This window comes from Heloderma suspectum, chromosome 7 (genome assembly GCF_057233095.1).
Source record: "Heloderma suspectum isolate Gila_16-S chromosome 7, 16-S_ref, whole genome shotgun sequence".
Classification (NCBI taxonomy): Eukaryota; Metazoa; Chordata; class Lepidosauria; order Squamata; family Helodermatidae; genus Heloderma; species Heloderma suspectum.
This window is the reverse complement of record NC_139464.1, coordinates 125,231,235-125,252,859: the sequence shown is the minus strand read 5'-3', so window position 1 is coordinate 125,252,859 and position 21,625 is coordinate 125,231,235. Positions and strand designations below refer to the sequence as shown.

Genomic DNA, 21,625 nt, shown 5'->3' with positions numbered 1-21,625 from the left:
TTCCTTGAGATCTCCAATTTTCTTGAAGAGATCTCTAGTCTTTCCCATTCTATTGTTTTCTTCAATTTCTTTGCATTGTTCATTTAAAAAGGCCTCATATCTTTAGCCTTGTGATATGTTCCATGGGGTTTTCTTGGCAAGAATACTGGGGTGGGTTGCCATTTCCTTCTCCAGTGGACCACATTTTGTCAGAACTCTCCACCATGACCTGTCCGTCTTGGGTGGCCCTGCACGGCATAGCTAATGGCTTCACTGAGTTACGCAAGCCCCTTCGCCACAACAAGGCAGTGATCCATGACTGCACTGGATACTCAGTGGGAAATGGAGACGGCTGCTGCTGGAGGGCTTAATTTCATTTTTCACTTCATTTATTACATTTCTGTACCGCCCAACAGCCAAAACTCTATGGGCAGTTTACACTAGTAACAAAGGCTCCACAAATAACCTGTGGAGCCTTTGCCTAAGGTCTATTTTCTGTAATGATGACTTAGGACCAGAGGCATAAGCCTGACACCTGTGATACATTATAGATCTAATACATGCACAATAGCACATGAACAAAATCTTTCCATCTGCCCTACTACTTGCAATGCTCCTTAGCAAAGTCACCCGGAACATGCATCTATCCAGAACATATTGAATAGTTGCCCCCAGGCAAGCTTTGCATCAAAAATTACACCCACAAACTCCAATTTGTTTTGAACCAGCTTTTCATAAAGAGTCAAAACAATAGTCCAAGATGACTCTCTTGGCTCAGGACTCTCTTTTTCATCCTATTTATATATGGACTAAAACACTTACATTTATAGCAGATGCCAGGACTGAGCCTGGACACAAATTAAGCACCACCAGCTAGCTTCCTGTGATTTGGGACTGCTGTTAAAAACCACTGGAGCAACACCTGTAAAAAGGCAGCAGGAGAACAAGGGCGTGGCGTTAGAGGAGCTCCAAACGATGCGGCCTAAGAGCAGGCAAGAAGAACCCCCCCCCCCCGTTCTTTTGCCTTCCCTGTGTTGAATTTCATATAAAAAGCTCCTTTAGGGTGGAGAAGTGGTCTCCCTTGCTTGTCTGTGAAGTTCTGTAACATTCACGGTGCCATAAAAGAGTAGTGATACCAATACTAAGCCAGTTTGGCGATAGGTAATAGGCTTGGAAGAATCGGCAAAGTTTCGAGGCCGGCGGGACTCCTCGGCAGAAGACCCGCCAAGCAAACCCGGTCTCCGCCGGGCAACTCCTGGCGTGGTGGGCTCTCGCGCACCGGAGGCAGCGGCGGGGAAGAAGCGCCCGGCCGCGATCCTGTGCTTGTGCGCGCTCGCTCGACAATAAGCAAACCCCATTGAACGCACTGGTTACTTCCGAGCAAAGCTCCGCGACTCGGCTGCACGGGAGGCTGTATGCGGAGGGGCTCGGCGGGAAACGCGGCGCGGACCCGCCCCGAGGAGGGAGGCGAGGCTGGCGCGGAGGCGGAGGCGGGGCGGGCCCGCGCCGCGGCGAGAGGCCGCCGGGTCGGGGTGGGGCTTGGGGCAGGGCGGGCGAGAAGCAGAGGCGCGGGCTGGGCTGGGCTGGGCCGGGCCGGGCCGGGCCGGGCCAGACCGGCTGGCGGCTGGGGCGGGGAGCGCGCCAGGAAGAGGCAGCCCGAGGCGTGGCACTGCGCGAGAGCCTCCTCCCGGGCGCGGGCGGCGGAGCGGGTCTCGTCCTGCCGAGCGGAGAAGCCGGAGCGCCGCGCGCGGAGCTGCCTCGCCTCGCGAAGATGCCGGTCAAGGGCGGCACCAAGTGCATCAAGTACCTGCTCTTCGGCTTCAACTTCGTCTTCTGGGTGAGCGGGGCGCCCCTCGCCGGGGCTGGCCGGAGAGCGGCCCTCGCGCGGCGCGGCGCGGCAGGCGGCGCCGCCCCCCGTCTCCCGGACGGCGCTTCTCGCGGCGGGGCGCGCCTGCCCCCGGAGGCCCGCGGCCAGCCTGCAAGCGCGGCCCGGCGGCGGCGCAGGCGGGGTCGGGGCCGTGTTTCGGCTGTGTGCTCGGAGGAAAGCAGCGGGCGGCGCGGCGGTCCGGGGCGGCCCGGCGGCGGGGCTGCGCCTCACCCGGCGGCGCGCGTGCCGGCCGCGCGTGCTTCGACGCCGGGAGCCTCGTGCGGCGCGCGTTCGATGGGGGCCCCGCCGCCGCCCGCCGGCTTGCCGCGCGAGGGAGCGCGTTTCCCGGCCAAGCCCGAGTCCCCGGGGCTCTCGGCAGCGCCGGGCTTCCTCGCCCTGCCTGGCGCGGTCTGGGCTGGCCGGGCCTCTGCGCCTTCCCGGCGGATGCGCCGAGGCGTCGGCGGCAGCCTCGGCAGGGGGCGCAGGACTGGGCGGGGGTGGGCTGCCCTTGGCGCTCGGGCGCAGGACTGGCCCTGTGCCGCGCCGCGCCTGCCGGGAGGCGCGAGGCCACCGCGGGCGGGCGCCGGAGTGCCTTCGGCCGAGGCCCGGGCGGGCTTCGACTGTGCCGCGTCTCAGCCTGGAGCGCGAGGCGAGGAGACGCGGCTGCCCCTGCGCCGGTGCGGAGGGCAGCCGTGCCTCTGCTGAGGAACGCGGAGGACGGGCGGGGGCGGGGGCGGGGGCGGAGGAAGGCGCGGCGGGCGGCCGGGCGGGGCGCGCCCCACCCCAGCACTTCTGCGGGGCGCGTTGCCGGCCTGCTCGGGAGGGGCGTCCCAGCGCGCCGAGGCAGCTGGCGAAGCGTGCAGCGCCTTGGCGGAGGGTCCCCCCGGGAGGCGGCGGCGGCGGGCGGGCGGGCGGGCGGGGTGAGGGCGCGGCGGCGGCCTGCGGGGGTTACTCCCCGTGAGCGGGGCGGTGATGAAGCAGCGGGGGTGGCTCTCTTTGCCCCGCTCTTCTCCTGCAGCTCCTGACGTTAAGCTGGAGCTGTTCTCCACGCGCACACGCACACTCACGCACCCCGGCAGTGTGGCAGGTTGCGCTGAGGGCTTCGTGAGGGCTCTGGCCTGAAGCTGCTTGCAGCCCTGGAGCCTCAGTCCTAGAGCATGCGGAGGGCCCTGACCCTATGCAAAGGGCATTTCATGCACAACAGAGTAACTACAGCCCACCCTTGGGGCCATCAGAATGGCCTCTGGGTCAGCCGGTGCTGCCTCTCCGTGGCTCTCAGCCTGCGTACTTCCCTCCTCAGAAATGACCTACCAAAGCTGCAGTCCTGTACCCACTTAGTGAGCCCTAATGAATTAATCACATACGCACAGGGTTGCACCCTAAAAATCCTTTGCTCTGCATATGTGCAGGATCTTTTGTAGCCCCCAAAGCTGACGTTAGTGTAATAGATAACATTAATTCTAACAATACAGCGATGTCCAGATTGTGAGTCGGAGACTTCTCAGTAGGCTGCTGGAGATCTCTGGAAAGGTTTCCCAGTTGCTGTTATGTTTTAGTCTTATTTAAAAACAAGATTGCCGGTGAAGATGCGTCCTTGGGAGAGTGCCGTTTCCCTGCTTTCTATCCTATATGTAAGAATAAGACCTAGATGTGACATTTCGTGTTTGGCTTTTCTCCCGTTCTATACCTCCCTTTCTTAACTTTCTTAGCTTTGCCCTGAGCCTGTCTCTTTAAAAAGTCCTCCTTACTGGAACACACAGCAACTAAATCCTTAGGAGTCCACGTGGTGCAGTCCTCCCCAGTGCTGTGCTGGCTCAGAGCATGCATTAAGGACTGCTTGTTTGGAATCACCCGCCTGTGAAAAATGTGCCCGTGACAAAACATATTGCAACACGTAGAGCCTGCCTCTCCACCCTGCTTAAGAGCCTTAGCATCAGGGCTACAGCTGAGCTGCAAACCTGGAAGCACCGCCTTGGAAGCTTGCCTCCTGAATCTTGCTTTGCCTGAGTTCAAAGAACTCTCAGACCCTCTCTGCAACATGGGAGGTGGCGATACTGACTTCCCCAGCCTGATGTCCTCCAGCTGTTTTGGTCTGCAGCTCCTGCCAGTCCCAGCCTGCATAGCCAATGGTCAGGGGAGATGGGAACTGTAGTCCAAAACATCTGGACGACACCAGGTTGTGGAAGCCTGATTGTGTCTAAATAATGCTTGTGAAGTGCGTTGAACACTTGAAGGCACTATACAAAATAAGATTACTATTATTACTATTATTAATTCAACTTGGCTCTTTCATTTGAGGGAACACTAGTTTTCATGCTGGGCATTTTGAGTAAGGAAGTCTCCACGTGAATGTTTAGGTAATGCAGTCCAGTGGGGGGGCTGTGTCACCTCAGCTTGTGAAATCTGAACAGGAAAGAATCTGAGACGGAGTGGGGGGGGGGCGCAGCTGAGTGAACTTTAGCAAGGGGCATATCTTTCAAGCTGTGGGAAAATAACTGCTAGGCTTTCTCACACTGGTGAAGACTATCTGATGTCATCAACTAGGTCACTTCAACAATTATCCCACCTACTGTGAGGAAGCTAAAATTCAAGACGTCGTCTTTCTCCCACCCCTGTTATGCAACTTCAGGAGTAACCTGCCGGGGAAGTTGTATGTATCATACGTATGCAAACTGACTTTTCTGCAGCTCCAGGAAAAATATTCCACATGAATGTAGAGTGTGGGTGCAGCTTTATTTATACGCCGCTTGCTCCCAGCACTCATGGGGGCGACATTACTGAAATCATATAGTTCACAAAAACCAAAGGCAGCTGTGTTGGCCAAAAGAAAAATGCCAAATTCCATACTGGCGTAACACCTTTATTAGGCCAACTCAAAAGTCACAAAAAGTGTGCAAGCTTCTGAGATCTCTAAGAGAGCATTCCCATGCCCCCTAGACAGTGTCTGGGGGACACAAGGTTCTTTGGTTTCCTGGATACGAGGTCAGAGATGGGGCTCTGACCTCAGCCAGGAAACCACGCTCCCTGCCCCTTGTAGCTGGCCTGGAGAGCACTGTGCTAGCTGCCTCTCTGAGTGCAGAGATGGGGAAAGGGGGCGTTCCTGGAGGTGGGGAGGGGAGGAGACTAGGGCAGCTTTTTCTATTGCTGCCCCAGCCCCCTTCCCTTCCCGAAGCCTCCACTAGACGGGCAAAATCGCCCATCTAGCTTAAGTACAGCACAGGAGGTGCCTTGCGCCTCCCGCTCTGCAGAGGATACTCATTCGCCTCCGAGTTTGGGGGCTTACGGGTATCTGGTGCACAACCAGGGCTGGCCCTAGAACACAGAGCGCCCTGGGCGAGGAGTGCCTTTGGTGCCCCACCTCGCCCCACCATGGTCAGCTTTACAGGGCTATTTGGCATGGGCCCATCATAAGCCTGCCTGACCAGTCTTCGGAGCGGGCATCCTCCCTGTGGGATGTGTAGAAACTAGCAATGCAGTTCTTCAGTGTTACGCAAAACATCAACAGGCTTTGAAATCCCTTTCCACTGAGCTTAGCTTGGCGCCCTCCTCAGCTTGCCCACTCCTAAGGCCTGGCCTGGGTACAACCCAGAGGGTTGTGCCCTGAATCTTTTAAGCAGGCAAGATGTTAAAAAAAAAAGCAGACTTGTGACTTCAACACTGTCAGCCTTTTATTTCTGCTTTCTGCAGTTCTCCCCCCAACCCCCTGCTGACCAACCTGCTTTTTGTTACATCTTGCCTGATGAGATCTGGAGATCTCTATAGGTCTTGCACTTTTTGTGACCCTGAATTGGCCTAATAAAAGTATAACACTAATAGACATACAGGTTCAGTTTTCTTTCTGTGAAGGTCTACTTGAAAGTGTAATGGGGATGATTTCTGATGGCATCTTCACAGGAGAACTTCTGGTGGTCAGAGCACCTTCCATAGCTCCTCCCCATGATTAGCAGAAGCAAAACGCATTTCGCAAAACAAGTAAATACATGCTCTGTATTCTCATGATGCAGAATTTTGAGTTTAATTGTTTAGGGGAAAGTACGGATGGCCCTGAGTGTGCGTACCTCTGCTTTCTGATCTCGGCATTTCTCCTCTGCTGTTACTTAGAAGATACTAGGGTGAGGTGGTTCTCACTGTGTCTAGGTTGCCCAGTTCTCTGTGTGTGGCTACTTGTTATATCAGGTTATGTGAATTCTGATGGGAGAACAGATCTTGGTTTGAGACTGTAAGGGGGTTAGGTGGATAGAGCCTCTCCAGTACTAGAAAGGAGTAGTAAGGAGGGGTAGGGGCACTGTAGGGGCATATTTGCCATGGCCATTATCTCAGTGTTCATGGGGGGGCAGGCAGGGAGGCTTGGGCATGCTCTTGACCACTGCTGCCCTTCTTCCCCTGCAATGGATAGCTACAGGGGTGTATTGAATGTTGGGCCCAATAATTACCTCACAGGCCTATGACAGGTGAACCTTAGAGTTCCTTAGAGGAACCCTGAATCCTTTGATATCTCCTGTGCGTTGGAGCGCCTCAGGCGGGGGCGAGTCCGCTGCTAGGGGAAATGACTGCCGGCTGTTGCATAAGGGCGGGGCAGCCGATGAGCGGAGGCTTGCTCCCCCTCCCCCGTGTGTTCAACGAAGTGCAGCGGAGGACTTGCTCACGAGTAGGCATTCGTGACGCCCCCCCAGCTGCACGCATGCACTTGTGAGGCGAGCAGGCAGCTGCCGCCGCCCAGGGACAGAGCAGAATGTGCAGGAGTGCAAGAGCCGCTGAGAGCAGAGAGCGCGGAGCTGACGAGGAGGGAGAGCGATGGGCGCGCTGTCTTTGATGCATATTGACTGCCCAATCCACAGCCCCCCCCGCCCCCCCACAGGCTCCATGAAGTGCTTCTGAGTACACGTTCATGAAAATCGTCCGCCCTGGCATCCCCCCTTTCTTAGATATGCAGCTTTGAATCAACAGGCGTCCACCGTTTCTCAGCTGAGCTCCTTCGAGCACAGCTTCAAAACAGCAGGGCTGGCAAAGTGGAGCTGAAGGCGATGAGTTACTTCGGGGTAGACATGTTTACCCCTCTGCTCTCCCCATGCCCCCGCCCCATGCTCCGTTCCCTTCCACCAATCGGCACCGCTCCCACCAGCCCGCGCTGAAGCCAGCTGAGGCCACACGGACTCCCGAACAGCACTGAAGCCGCTGTGACAGGAAAAACTGACACAGAATGAGTTTTGGAAAAAAACAGATTTAAGGCAAGAAATGCTGGGCGAGCTACGGAGAGCAGCGTGCTCCATCTGACACTGTTGATTTGGGGGTGGAGTAGAACCAGAGTAAAAGCCCCATGTTGGCCCAGCCTATCCTAAGGAGCACCTCCAGCAACACCAGACAGGCCGCTCAACAAGATCAGCTTCGGATGGCCTCTCTGTCCCATCAGCCAGGACAGCTAGGCTGGTGAGGACAAGGGAGAGGGCCTTCTCTGTGGTGACCCCGACTCTGTGGAACTCCCTCCCTAGGGAACTCCGCCATGCCCTTCTTTAATGAGCTTCCGCCATGCATTAAAAATGTGGTTGTTCAGGCAGGCATTTGGGGTGGGTTAAGGTGTTTTTAGAAATATGACGTTTTTCATGTAGAATTGTATTGTTTTGAACTGTTTCTATTATTGTACGTCGCCCAGAGTGGCTGCGTGACCAGCCAGATGGGCGAATAATAAATGTAATAAATAAATGTAGATGAGGCCTTGGTTGTTGGATACTCTGCACAGATTGTTAGTATGTGCTAGCTATGATATATTAAAATTGAGTACCTGAATCTCACAGCAAGCAGCTAAAAAGGAACATTGCCACTTCACACTGTTCAGAGGTTTCAGGGCCCGTCTTTCCAGATCGTGCTTGACCAGTGTCAAATTGGCTTGTTCTTGGGTTATTGGCTGTTGTTGTTTTAAGTGGGGGAAGAAGTTTAGTTTATCCTCTAGCAGTGTGTGCGCGCACTAAGGAATGGAGACGTTCAGATTTCTGTGATTCAAATTTCTTACTGTATTTTTGACACTTATACCTTACTAGAGGTGTAACATTTCTGAACATTTTGAAGCCATGGGGGAAGTCCCTGAAACATCTGAATCCTCCTAGAAGCCAGAAGCAGCAGGAAGAACTGGAGGCAGAGGAAGACTGGTGTAGGGCATCTGTTCCTGTTTGAAAAGAAGTTTAGGCAAATTCCTAAACCTGTTTCTGGGGTGGAGGAGTCTAGGGGAATCTGGTCTGAAGGAAAAGCTAATGAGATTTTATTTAGTGTGGAAAGACTCAGTTTAGGAATGGCAAGCAACCATATTTAATTTAAGAACCTTTAAGCAATCTTGGGGCAGAATCCTATGCAGAGAGGCAACCACCTATCCAATGCAGGGCAGGAGAAGCACAGAGGGGATCATTACCTCTGCATTCCTCCTGCCCTGCATTTTCGGCTAGACAGCCGCTTTCAGCTGTCTAGGTGCAGGAGGGAAGAGTGGAGGAGGATGTGTTGTGCCGGCATTTCCACCCTCCCCGCCCCAGAACGCCCCGTGGAACGCCTCATTTTGGCCTCTCCACACTCCTCTTTGGAGCATAGAATGGGAGGAAGGTCAGTTCTCAGGAACCAACCTCGAAGTGCGGGCTCCGAGGTCAGTTCTCAGAAAACCAGATATCCTATGGCTGTCTAGCCACTCACTAGCGGCCATAGGATTGCTCCCTCCACCTATTATTTGAAGAGTGTCATTTCATTTACTTTTGTAAGTAATTTTCGCTAATGAACATCTTATTTTTTGTTCATTCTGAAAGGTTGTCTCTAGTGATAGCCATAGGATCTAGGCTACTGAGTTCCTTTTAGGTAGAGAGGATTTATTCTGGTGACAGCATTTAAAAGATTTTATAGCTGAAGCATCATTCCTTAGTGGTAAGGTCTAAGTGAGAACTTTATTAAAAACGGTGGCAGTGAGTTCTATAGATTAAAGCCATTTTTTAAAAAAGATTAGAACTATGTTAATTAACTGCAACAGCATCTAACCAGAACAAGCCCAGAATCATAGGACTCCTTTACTATTGTGTGTGCGTGTGTGCGCGCTAGGGAGTGGAGAAGTTCATATTTCTGTAGTTCAAATTTGTTACTGTATAACTCTCAAGAATGTACATTTTCTTCCATATTATGATATGGTGACACTACTCACATGTTGGGAAACTGAGCATGACTTAGAGCACTCCTAAATAGCTTTCAGTAAAATATACATTCAATCAATAATTTTATTGAGGAATGGAAGAAATAACTATGCTGGGAATCGTACAGACAGGATTTAAAAAATATTTCCTCCCATGGCTTCAATATTTCCAGACATTTTACATCTCTAATCTTTCTATAAAAGTCATCTTATTTCATAGTTTTTAGAAATCATTTGGAGTGAGTAAAAGTTGGTTAACAATATATGAAGGCTTGTCTTAAATTCTAAAGGGTAATATTTCATAATCCAAAGCTATTCAATCCCCCCCCCCCCCGCCACCCTAAAAACAGTCCTTGGAAACAATGGCAGGGGGACAGGACCTTTTCCCCTGGATTTTCTGCTTTTTTCCAGGCCTTCACATGTCTATACCTTACCATATTATAAGAGAGTCAAGACAGCTTTCAATCAGAAATAAAAACAGTGCAGTATAGGTTGCCTACTATCGGGGATTCAAAGATTGCTCCACATCCACCAACCCCCTCGGCTCTGCTGCTCATGACCTGCCCTCTGCCCCAGCAGTTGGACTGGCCAACATCGCACCTGCCCCAGGCAGCCCCAGAAAGCCCCTCGATGGGCAGGTGAATGGGCAGAACTGGCACAAAGGGAAAGCCAAGGCAGAGGCCCCTAGAGGTTACTTGGATGGGAGTCTCAGTAGGTGACTACAGTACTCACTTCTGACACAAACCCCACTCAGCCCCAGTTTGCTTTCTCTCTAGGCTGGGGACAACACTATGTTTGGAACCGTGCTATTTTTTTCTTTCTTTGTAATGCATATGCCTAAACTACTTGAAATTTTAAATTTCTTCATTTTGAAGACTCCCCTGTTGGAAACAGTGATGTAGATTTTCAAGAAAATTATGGATTTTTTTTCTTATGCCTTAAATGGGATGGGATTTGATTTGGTATGTTTAACTTATACAAGCTAAAAAAAGTACACTGTTAATTTTACATGCTTTATAAATATATCAAAAGGGTTTCCAATAGTATTTGAACTAAAATACTTGATTAGTTAAATATATAAAGCACACTTCATGTGTTTTAAATACTATCTTCGAAGCTTTACATGGAATAATTATTGGAGTAGTACATATTTTAAGACATGATAACTTGATAGCATATAATTTCCCTATAGTTAAATTTTGAGGGAAAAATGAAAGCATTGAAAGCTATCACTGGGAAAGAGCTGCATCTTTCCTTTGAATAGTCATCTGAAAAAAGTTAATTGCAACATTGAAACTCCCCAATTTGACTGATATTATATCATTCATTATGATACATTAATTTTATGAAGTGATGCGTTTTTAGCATGGAATACTTCCCATACAGAAATAGCAGTGGGAGGTTTTCCACTTCCCATCACTGGCTGCAAAGCTAAAAAGTGTAGAGCACAATATTGCACATTTAACTGAAAGTAAAATCAGCAAAATAATTGTCCAGCTGTGATGTTTACTCATCAATGCAGGCCTCACCACCTCCTTTCCCTTATGCTTATCTGCGTCTTCCATCTTATCAACCTTGCTTACCAAACACATAGAGCTCATCACTACTAACATGTCATTCTCTCTCATCCAGATGAGAGCAGCCACATGTCATGAGCAAGCGTGTGTAACCACACATCTCAGACAACAGCATATTGCATGCAAACACACAGAGCAGCATTTCACAGACACACCAATACATCAGCTTCCCTCCTACCCCATCTTCCACTCCTTCTACCTGCTGACTCTGGCAACTTCTGCTTTCTTATTGGAAAGCAGGTTCCACCAGGGAAACTTCAGTCTGCCAAACAATCATGTTGTAATACCTGCCTTTAGTTAAGTGGTTGATTAAAATAGGAACTTTGAAACCTCATAACTTCAGCAATATCCAAAGGGTGTTTACGAAAGTAGCTAAGCCAATCTTTGACACAATCTAAACTTCCAAAAGGAAACATACAAGATACGCTGTAAATGTGGTATATCTATACCAATAATGGGTAGGTGCTCTCTGCCAAATTTCATAATGACTGGATAAAATATATTTCTTTGACGATGAACAGAATTTTCACACTTTTGTAATGAGTGGCTTCATCAGTATTCTATTAATTTAACTATAGAACTGCTCTTGCAGCACTCTAATCTTAAACCAGTGTGTACCCCAACTCACTGTCCTTCATTTTTTCATCTGCATTCATAGGTGTCTCTTCTCTGTCCCCCAGGAAGCTTCGCCACCTAGTTCTGTTTACATTCTACATTAATAGTACTTAGCATTTATATATGGTATCCTTCTGGATCACCTGAGGGAGTTGGGGGTTGGGGGCATGGCTCCGCAGTGGTTCCGCTCCTTTCTCTCAGGATGGTTCCAGATGGTGCCGCTTGGAGATAGTTGTTCCTTGAAAAAGGAACTATTATGTGGAGTCCCTCAGGACTCCATTCTATCCCCAATGCTGTTTAATATCTACATGAAACTGCTGGGAGAGATCATTTGGGGCTGGGTGTCACCAGTATGCCGATGACACCCAAATCTATTTCTCCTCAACATCCTTATCCAAGGAAGGTATGACTCCTCTGAATGACTGCCTGAAGTCGGTAATGGGCTGGATGAGGGAGAACAAGTTGAAGTTGAATCCAGGCAAGACAGAGGTGCTCAACGTGAAGGGCCCTAATTTGGGTATTGAGGTATGTCAACCAGTTCTGGATGAGGTTGCACTCCCCCAAAGGAGCAAGTTCGTAGCTTCGTGGTGCTTCTTGACCCAACCCTGCTCCCGGCACCCGAGATGGAGGCAACAGTGAGAAGTGCCTGTTATCAGCTTCGGCTGATACTCCAGCTATGCCCATTCCTGGAACATGTGGACCTGGTAACGGTGGTGCATGTGCTGGCAACCTCTAGGCTTGATTTCGGCAATGCGCTGTACTTGAGGCTGCCTGTGTATTTAGTTCAGAAATGTCAACTGGCACAAAATATGGCAGCCAGGTTGGTCTCTGGGGCACCCCGTGGAGACCATATTACACCGGTTTTAGAATCTTGGCACTGGCTGCCAATTTGTTTCTGAGCAAAATATAAAGTGCTGGTTCTTACCTTTAAGGCCTTACCTGGTCTAGATCTAAGGTGCCTCAGGGAGCACCTACACCCCAGTCCGCCACCTACAGTCCCCTGAGGGCTCTCTGCTGTGGCTGCCTAATGTGAGACTGGCAGCCACACGCGAGAGGGCCTTCTCCTTGGCTGCCCCTCAGCTGTGGAGCGACCTGCCGGTTGGAATGTGCCTGCCGACCTCCTTGAAGGTTTTAAGCAGACATTAAAGACACGATTATTCCGACAGGCCTCCCCTTCTTAGAACTCTTGTTCCTTTTGCTGACTTTTGTATACTGTTTTTAAGCAGTGTTGTTTTAAGCTGTGTTTTATTGTTGGATTTTTAAACATCGTTTTTAGTTCAGAGTTGTTGTTAGTTATATGTTGTTTGTATATATTGTCTGTATGCTTTTATGTAACTGCTTTTAAAGCTTTGTATACTGTATTTTAAAGTTTTAACTTTAGTAAACCGCCCAGAGAGCTATAATAAATAATAATGTAATACATAATAATAATATAGCACTTCAGATTAGTCAGATCTCATCAGCCATAAATTCCCTTCGGTTTGCCACTATCTCAAGGCCTATGCCGGTGTTCAGCCTTAACATGTGAGGGATGAGATGGTGGGGGTGAGGAGCCCACCTGCAACGTCCCTGCGGTCCCAGTTGCTTTGTAAATTTCTGTGCATTGAGCATGAATGTCTGCACCAATCCAGAAAGGCAGCCCATGGTTTGTTCTTGGGTTGTGAACTCTAGGTTTTAACCATGGGTTGTCATTACATATGAACCTGCAACTGTGGGTTGTTCATGGGTTGTTTAGCCAGGTTACAGAGGCAGTGGGCAAGAGCAGTAAAAACAAAACTCTCAGCCTCTCCACAGGCAGCTGCACTCTTGTTAGTTCAGGCTAAGGGCAAGCGTGAATGGCAGAGTCTTCCTGGCAACGCCAGCCAGGCAGATCTGCTCCCCTCCCCACCTGAAGCTCTGCTCCTGACAGCGCTGGGGAAGTTTTCAAGGATTAGTGGCTGAGTGGGGTGCCTCATTGCCAAACTGCATCTACCAGACTCCGGTCCTATCCCTCAGAGGTCAAAAGCTTTAGAACTTCCACAGCTGATACAGTGAAGTCCTGCCAGTACTACAGCACTGCAAAGGCATTTGGAATATGGGGAGGGAGTAGGGGAAGTTTGAAGTGTGTTTGAGGGGGAGAACAAACCAGGGATCGAGAGAACAAATTGTGGTTTCATCTATCATCTGCCAGATAAACCCTGGGTAGGGCAACAAACTATGGCTTAAATAAATCAGGGGTTAGCATGATATGCAAACACAGTGTTTGAGTAGACCTACTGAAATCAATGGGACTTCAGTTAGTCATAATTAATTTTTAATCCCATTGATTTCAGTGGGTCTACTCTAAGTGTGAGGAAGTCTGGATCCTACCCATTGTGCTCTGCATGTATGCAGAATTTCACAATGCATCCAAACTGAATAACTTCTATGTCCCTGCTGATTTCGTTGGGAAAGTTTTAAGCATATACCTGTCCTTGAAATCAGTAGGAGTTTTGAAAAGTCTTCTGGTTTGTTCTCTTGAAATGCCTTATGCAAATGCATATTTTAAGAGTTGTATGGAGCTTCTAAGTCATTCCCGTAAAAGCTATACACTTTGGAGTGTGGGCCAGGATTGATACCATATTTTCACACTGGCTTGGCATAACTGGAAAGGCTCAGCAAAATCGGCCCTCATGATTTAGCAAACTTGGCTACTACAGAAAGACATCTGAGTTTTTTCAGAAGTAAAACTTTTCAGTTAATGTTGTCACAGTGAACGCACACAAATGTGAACTGCACATATTACATGGAGCCATATCAGTTTCCAGTAATGAATACTGTTCTCCTCAAAAGAGGAAGAGGCTTATTTATCTATCTACTTGGAAAAGGACAACCAAAATGATCAGAGGGCTGGAGCAACTCCCATATGAAGAAAGGTTACCATGTTTAAAGCTTTCTCGCTTAGGAAAAAAGTGAGTAGGCAGGGACATGATGCAAGTGTATAAAATAATGTGTGGTGTGGAAAAAGTGGATAGGGAGAAAAACTTCTCAGTCTCTCATAATACTAGAACCTGGGGTCTTCAGGGGAAGCTGAATGGTGGGAGATTCAGGACAGATAAAAGGAAGGGCTTCTTCACACAGCGCATAGTTAGAATTCATTACCACAAGACATAGTGTTGGCCACCAACTTGGACAGCTTTAAAAGAGGATTAGACAAATTCATGGGGGATAAAGTTATCAATGGCTACTAGTCATGATGGCTGTATATTATGTCCAGTTTGAGAAGGAGTGTGTCTCTCAGTACGAGTTGCTGGGCAACGCAAGCAGGAGCTGCTGCATGTCCTGCCTGTGGGTTTCCTATAGGCATCTGGATAGTTGCTGTGGGAACAGAATGCTGGACTAGATAGGACTTTGGTCTGATCCAGCCATGCTCTTCTTCTGTTATGAAATATATGCCTCTGAATTCATTCCTATCTCTTTCTGACATGTGCTTCATAGAAGAGAGCTGTATCTGGAACTGGGTGAAAGCCTGCTAACAGGGTTTATAAATATGATTGATTTGAAACCATAATCTATATTTCACCATGACAATATTGCTCAATAAACTCTGGTTCTTCTGAACAGTGTGGCTATGTCTGCAGTCTTCCGGAGTTTCTAACCCTAGAGTCTAGGGCCTAAACAAAAGATGGCCACTGAGTCACTTATAGGGATGTACGAAACCCAGCTTACCTGGCTCTGCCGGGTTCCGCTGGGTGGGAGGGCACTCCGTCCCTCTCCCCGGAATCCTGGCCGGCCGGCTCCGCTCCGCTGGGATTCTGCAGAGCCACCGGCCGGCTCCGCCAGCAGCCAGACATCCAGCCGCTGGCTAGCAGGGACGCAAATGGCGGCGGCCATAGCTGCCGCCGTTTGCGTCCCTGAATTCAGCCGTCATACGCTACGTAAAGACTTATGTAGCCTATCACGTATGGGTTAAAAAAAAAAAACGCATACGCAAATGGCGGTGGCTGTGGCCACCGCCATTTGCGTTCCTTATTTTTGGCCGTCTTAGCATAAAGACCTTAACATAAATATTTACATAGACTAAGATGAAGACAAGAAAGGGGAACGCAAATAGCATAGTGGACACTATTTGCGTTCCCCTTTATTTTCACCGTCTTACTCTACGTAAATACTTACGTAGACTAAGATGGCGAAAATAAGGGGGAACGCAAATAGCATCCGCTAACCTATTTGCGTTCCCCTTATTTTCACCGTCTTAATCTACGTAAATATTTACGTAGACTAAGACGGCCCAAACTAAGGAACGCAAATGGCGGCCGTAGCCACCGCCATTTGCGTACGCGGGTTGTTGTGTTTTTTTTCCCCAGAGCCCTCCACGGCCGGAAATCTGGCTGCGGACGGCTCTGGCCTGGATGGGCCTGGCCGGCTGCTCCATGGACCTTCTGCGGAGCACAGCCGGCCGCGGAGGTTTCCGGCGGGGAGGAATGGAGCGCCTCTCCCCCCGGCAGGGATTCCGGCGGGAGGGACAGAACGCCTCCCCCCCACCATCAACATAATCCGCGAAAGGTAAGTGACTTTCGTACATCCCTACGTCTTAGTCTACGTAAATATTTACATAGACTAATACGGCCAAAAATAAGGAACACAAATGGCAGCGGCCGTAGCCGCCGCCATTTGCGTACGCATTTGTTGTTTTTTTTTAACCCAGACATGATAGGCTACGTAAGTCTTTACGTAGCCTATCACAAATGGGCGGGGGGGAACCAACAGACTGCAAATGGCGGCGGTGGTGGCAGCCGGTCGGAAGATCAGCTGCCGAAGCCGCTGCTGGAGCTGCCGCTGTCCGGAACATCCGCCCCAGGTAAGTCTCATCCGGGGGGATCCACGGGGGGGGGCAGGCCATTCCGCCACGGAGTTCAGGGGGCCGAATGCACTGGCATTCAGCCTCACCGAGATCCGTGGCAGAATTCTCTGACATCCCTAGTCACTTATAGATTCCGACATGCACATCTGTAACCAGCAAGCAGTAGGATTGTTTTTCTTTTTGATTTGGTCTCAGTCTCCACGCCCAAATATGAACTGATAATAATAGTTCTTATTTCACAGAAATGCTTACATGAAGACATGGGGAAGTATCCAATACTGCCACGGCACTCCCACTGGCTCCACTGCCCTAGTAAGACCCCTGCCTGTGCAACAGGAACCAGTGCTTTTGATAGTAATCCCAGAAATGGGCGTTTTGCTTGTTCCCTATTGCTGCAGGATCTGCTGGCTTCCCATTGTGGTAGCGGTGGATCCTGCTAGCACATGGCTATGTTTGATCCTAGCCAAATACTGTCAAATTTCCATGCCCCTACTATAAAAATAAACTGTGACCTAAGGCCAAATAGACTGCCATCCTGTACATTCTTGCTTTGGTGGAAGTCCTGGTGAAAGCAGCTGTAATCCAAGTAAACCAGATCAACAAAAGTTTAAAAGTCTCTGATTTCTTTTCCCAGTGCCGCAAAGGCCTCAGAGCCAGGTAAGTCTCTCTGGGGACAGCATTCCAAAGCAGGGGCACCACAACTGAAAAATCCCTTTCTCTGATTAACCACCTGCTATACTTCATATGGCAAGGGAATCCAGAGGCCTCTGAGGATGTCAAAGTACATACGGGCACATGTGGAGACAGGCTCCAAGCTGAAGCACTGGCATGATATGCTCATTACACCTGGTCCCAGTAGCACGCTAGTAGCCATATTCTAAACTAAATGCTGTTTAAAACTTTCGGCAGCCCCACATATAATGTATTCTCTGGTTACTAGACTGTGGATGACTGAGGCCAGCTTGTCTCTGTCCAAACAGAGATGCAGTTGGCAAACCAGTCTAAGTTGTTGAAAGGTGCCTCATGTCATGAAGGAAGCCTGTGCCTCCAGATGGATCAAGGAGAACCTCCAAGCTGTGACACTGTTCCTTCAGAGTGAACACCACTCACCCGGGCAGAGGAGCCACCCACCAATGCCACTTTCATCTTGCTTGGATTAAGCCTCTCCTTGTTTGGCCCTGATCCAGTTGATTATCATGCTCAAGCATCGGTTTATCACTTCCACTAACTCACCTGAATTAGATGAAACAGAGCTGCGTGTCATCTGTATATTGATGACACTGCACTCCGTGGTTTTATGTAGATGTTAAAAAGCACTGGGGGCAAGACTAAACCCTGACCCCATACTGAAGGGTCAAGCTGTGGTCCCACAGACCCATCATAAAACAGTGCCTCCAATCCAGACAGATACCACAGCCAACAGTATCAAAAGCTGCTGAGAAGTCAAAGAAAATCAATAGTGTCATGCTTCCTCAGTCTTTGTCAGGCGTAGGTCATCCAGTAGGGTGACCAAGACAGTTTCTGTACCAAAACCAGGCCTAAAGCTTGATTGAAATGGATACAGAAAGTCCAATTCCAAGAGTGTTTGGAGTTGCAAAGCCACCACATACTTGACCACTTTGCTCAGGAAGATGATATTATTATCACTTTGTCCTGCAGTGCACACTGATGCAACCCCTGATGTGAGCCCGAGAGCAGGCAGTAGCATAACACTGGAGAGGCAGAGAGCAATGTAGTCCTGACTCTGCCATAGTCAGGTTCACAGGCCTTCATGCTCCTGCCCAGAAGTGCCGTGGGGGGAATCCCCCTTCTCTGAGCCATTTAAGGCATTGTGCTACAGGTTTTAAAATACATTGAGAGTGCTATATTGACTAACTGCCTCAGCATTGCTACTATTACAATGATTTGAAATTATCAGGTCTTTGGCTGCAGGCCTCTGATGTCTGACCTGCCCCTTCTCTGCTTTGCATAACAGCCAGATTAATGCTCTTTATTTCTGCCGTGATGGAAGCACTGCCTGTGTGCTCATACACATTGATCTGATACTTGTTGCCAACCCTTGAAGTCATGGAGAAAGGAAGATTTGAGCCAGGAATGCAACTGCAATGTGTGCCTGGGTGACCTAATGTGAAACTGTTTGTCTGCGGCTTAAACACAAATCAGACTCAGTTACAGGGTTTTGAATAGTTACTTGCATGGAATGGTTACATGTCTTGACTCTAGTTCCAGAATTCCTTGTAAAATATTGTACAATTTAAACATATTAAATGCTGTATCCAGGACATTAGTGGAGATAACTTTGGTCTTAATCCAGGTCTGGCATCACTAAACCTGAAAGATACTTCAGTCTATCAGTTGTATGAGTTTGAGTTGATTTTATGAATCAATTAAATTGCGTATGGATAAAGACAATAATTCTGATGAAAGAAGCTTACTTTGTGTTGTAGCAAGCATCTTAACAGGCATCTGTGTGTGTTTGAGAAAAGGGGGAATGCCTCTTAAGATGGTGCTTGTCATCTGCAGCTTTTGCATTAAATTAAGCGCTGCTGCTCAGTTTATCAAGGATCTAATCAATTAAATGTTGTGGCCCTACTTGAACCTACTCAAAAGAAGGAAACCTATTCTACTGTGGTGGTGAAGCCTTGCTACTTACAATGCATTTGTCAAAGGAAAGTAGGTTGGGTGGGGAAGACAAAACAGAGGCAAGTGAGATAGAGATTCTAGATTGGGAAGCGGGAGTTATGTTCATTGGAATTTACCAGTTGAAAAAGTGCCTGCAGGCCTCTGATCTCATTTATAGTCCATCCATATATTTTGTCCATACACACATACCAAATACAAAATGTGGTATTCCAGGCATGTTTGAATGATGCTTATCTTTGCCAAGTTATGCTTATAGCCCAACCCTTTGCATGTTTATTTAGAAGCAGGGCCAGCCCTACCATTAGGCAGAGTGAAGTGCCCGCCTTAGGCATCAGTTGCTGAGGGCAGGAAATGGTGTGAAGTGTTGGAGAACAAAGCTGTGTATGCTGCTCAATCTGCCCTGTGCCCAGTAAGCTAGCCTGCTGTCCTCAGGTGTGATGAGTGATGCTATTCTCTTGCAAGTGTTGAACTAAGATTCAACTTCCAATCCAGTCTAGTGGGTTTCTGTACATGGAATGGGGGTGGGGGTGGCGCCATCAGGCAGCAAAATATCTTGGGCTGTCCCTGCTTAGGAGTAAATCCCACTAAATTCCAAGAAAAGTTTGCATGGCACTGTAACCTATAAGGAAAACTGCATACCCTCCAACGTATCTCTGATGAAAACAGGGATATTTCTGAATTTGTCCAGAGAGAGTATAATAAGGACCATTGCCTGAGCAAACTCCCACCCTCACTGTGGCTCATTCACAAAGGTTCTTCTCAGCCTGCTGTATGCATCTGCTCTGCAATAAAGCCTGTCCAACACTGATTTAAAACCAGATTTCGCATATTCTTTTGATTAAATTACATGCTAGAGAAAACATTGCACGATGCCTTAGTGTATTCTAGACAAGGTGCATCCACTGTGTGCTCAGGAGGGGGGCAGAGAGGGTGAAACTGGAATGATGGCAGCTCCCACCAGCAGCTGTAATACTTCTTTCCAAGGCATCCCCAAAAGGCAATTAGATAACAGTAAACAGGAGCAATTTGAGCATATGGAATCGTAAATTATGCCAAAGGGTCAGTAATGGGTACATTAAAGGAATGTTGCCCATATTGCTAGGAATGGTTTCGCTGACTTGTAGCATGCTTCTCCAGTGTGTTGAGCAATGTTCAACTATTTTAAGGCAAAATTACATGCAGAGACAAGTTAGCTGTGCTTGGGGGTGGGGGCTGTGTAGTGGAAAGTTTTAGTAAGGTATTTGCCAACGTCTTTGTTTGGATGAGAGGAGATGGCTTCCTCACCTGGGTGGGCTAACAGTCTTTGATCATCCCTCATTGACGTCTGTCCTGCAAAGCTAGGGAAACATTCCCAGAGCCAACTTTTTGTTCCTAAGGAAAATCCTCCCGCTTTTAAAGTGCAGTGCTTATGTGCAGTGCTAGGAGCTTGGCATCTATTGAACGTCTCTTCTGCTCTGTACCACAGGCTGCCGTCATTTACAACCGGGGTGAAGAAACTCTTTCAACCCAAGGGTTGAATTCCATTTCAGAGAACATTTGGGAGGCTGCATTCCAGTGGTGGGTGGGGCCAAAGCCAGAAGGGTGGGAGGGAAATATTTTTTTAAAACCCAGCATGTTTTAGCTTAATGCTCTAACTGTGTGCAACAGGGCCTGAGTGCTTTGGATAGTAACCAGAAATGAGTGGAAACTCTCATTTCCGGAACAGGGCAAGTCAGCTTGCATAACAGCTTGACTGACCTGTTCTGCTCTGGAAACAAGCACTTCTGCTTGCTTTGGGTCTTGCTTTATGAAGTGCTAAATCCAAGCAGTAGGTCGCGTTTGCGCAAAGGAATCGGCGGGAGCACAGGGACCCTGTTGGATACTACCCTGTATATGTTATCAGGATTTTGTCATTTCTGTTCACTCCAGAAGGAGTTGTTCATGTCACATTTAGTGGTATGTGCACAAGCCTGTTCCCTTCTCCTCCGGTGTGGCCATGAAGAGACTGGAAGTATCTTCTTCTGTTCCTAACTAACCACAGCTTGGTTTGGATGAAACCGCAAACTGCAGTTAATTGGCAGCAGATGTTTCCAATCTTCTCATAGCTACGTCAGAGGAGGAAAGGGGAGGGGAGGGGGAGAGCATATGGTTCTGTAGGGGGGGTTTATGTCCAGACGCAGCCCTTGTGCTAGTTGGTGATGCAAAATCTCTCTGTGTTTGATGGAAACATTCAAATTCAGTTGCCCTGCAACTGTGAGAGGGTACAAGGCTATGAATTCACAAAATGTAGACCGGATGGGGGGTTGGGACACCAATTTTCATAGGCTCATTCTGTGAAGAAAAAACTTATCAATAAATATTTGTTACACTAGTACTGTTTTGTATTTCCTATGTCTAATCGTTGAAATCTCCTATGAGTTGATAGCAAACTCCACATCACAATGCTGGTGAATCTTGGATGCTCCTTCTCCCCCAGCTAAAGTCCGAGAAATGCACAGGATGCACTTGAGAGTTGAAATATTAAAAACTGTTTCCTTTCCTGGGTGTTTGCTTTGAAGCATTTATAGCACTATTCACAGCAGATACTTGTGTGAGAATATTGCAGTAATACTTGAGTGTTCAGTGAGAACCACCTCAGAGAGCCATTGTCAAGATGCAAAGAAACTTTGTCTAACTTAGTATGCCAAGTGAAATACTGCACTGTGTGTGTGCGGGGGGCAGGGGGAATGGTCTGCCTAGTGGACTACTGACTGTACATTCCAGAACAAGAAAAACATGAGCTACTATCTTATACTAGCAGAACTGATAAACTGGCAGTTTGGACCTATCTTTACAGTGCAATATTTGCCTTGAGTGAGTGCAGTGAGATGTGTTATGTACATATACGCCACAGTGCAGTATTCAGAGTTGAAGATCAGCTTACCCTGTTTAAGGATGGACGGAAAGAGCTAAAACACACAGGAATAGACTGCTAATGCAACAGGAAC

The 21,625-nt window shown here is 48.6% G+C and overlaps 1 protein-coding gene across 1 annotated transcript in view; it reads left to right on the top strand.

The window, feature by feature from the left end:
• The first annotated feature begins 1,589 nt into the window (after positions 1-1,589).
• The window catches only part of CD9 (CD9 molecule), a 39,495-nt gene continuing 19,459 nt past the window's right edge, over positions 1,590-21,625 (top strand). Inside the window, exon 1 of the mRNA XM_084811392.1 lies at positions 1,590-1,816. Coding sequence (XP_084667518.1) covers positions 1,751-1,816 — 66 coding nt within the window. The 5' untranslated portion in view covers positions 1,590-1,750. The remainder of the gene's footprint in view (positions 1,817-21,625) is intronic.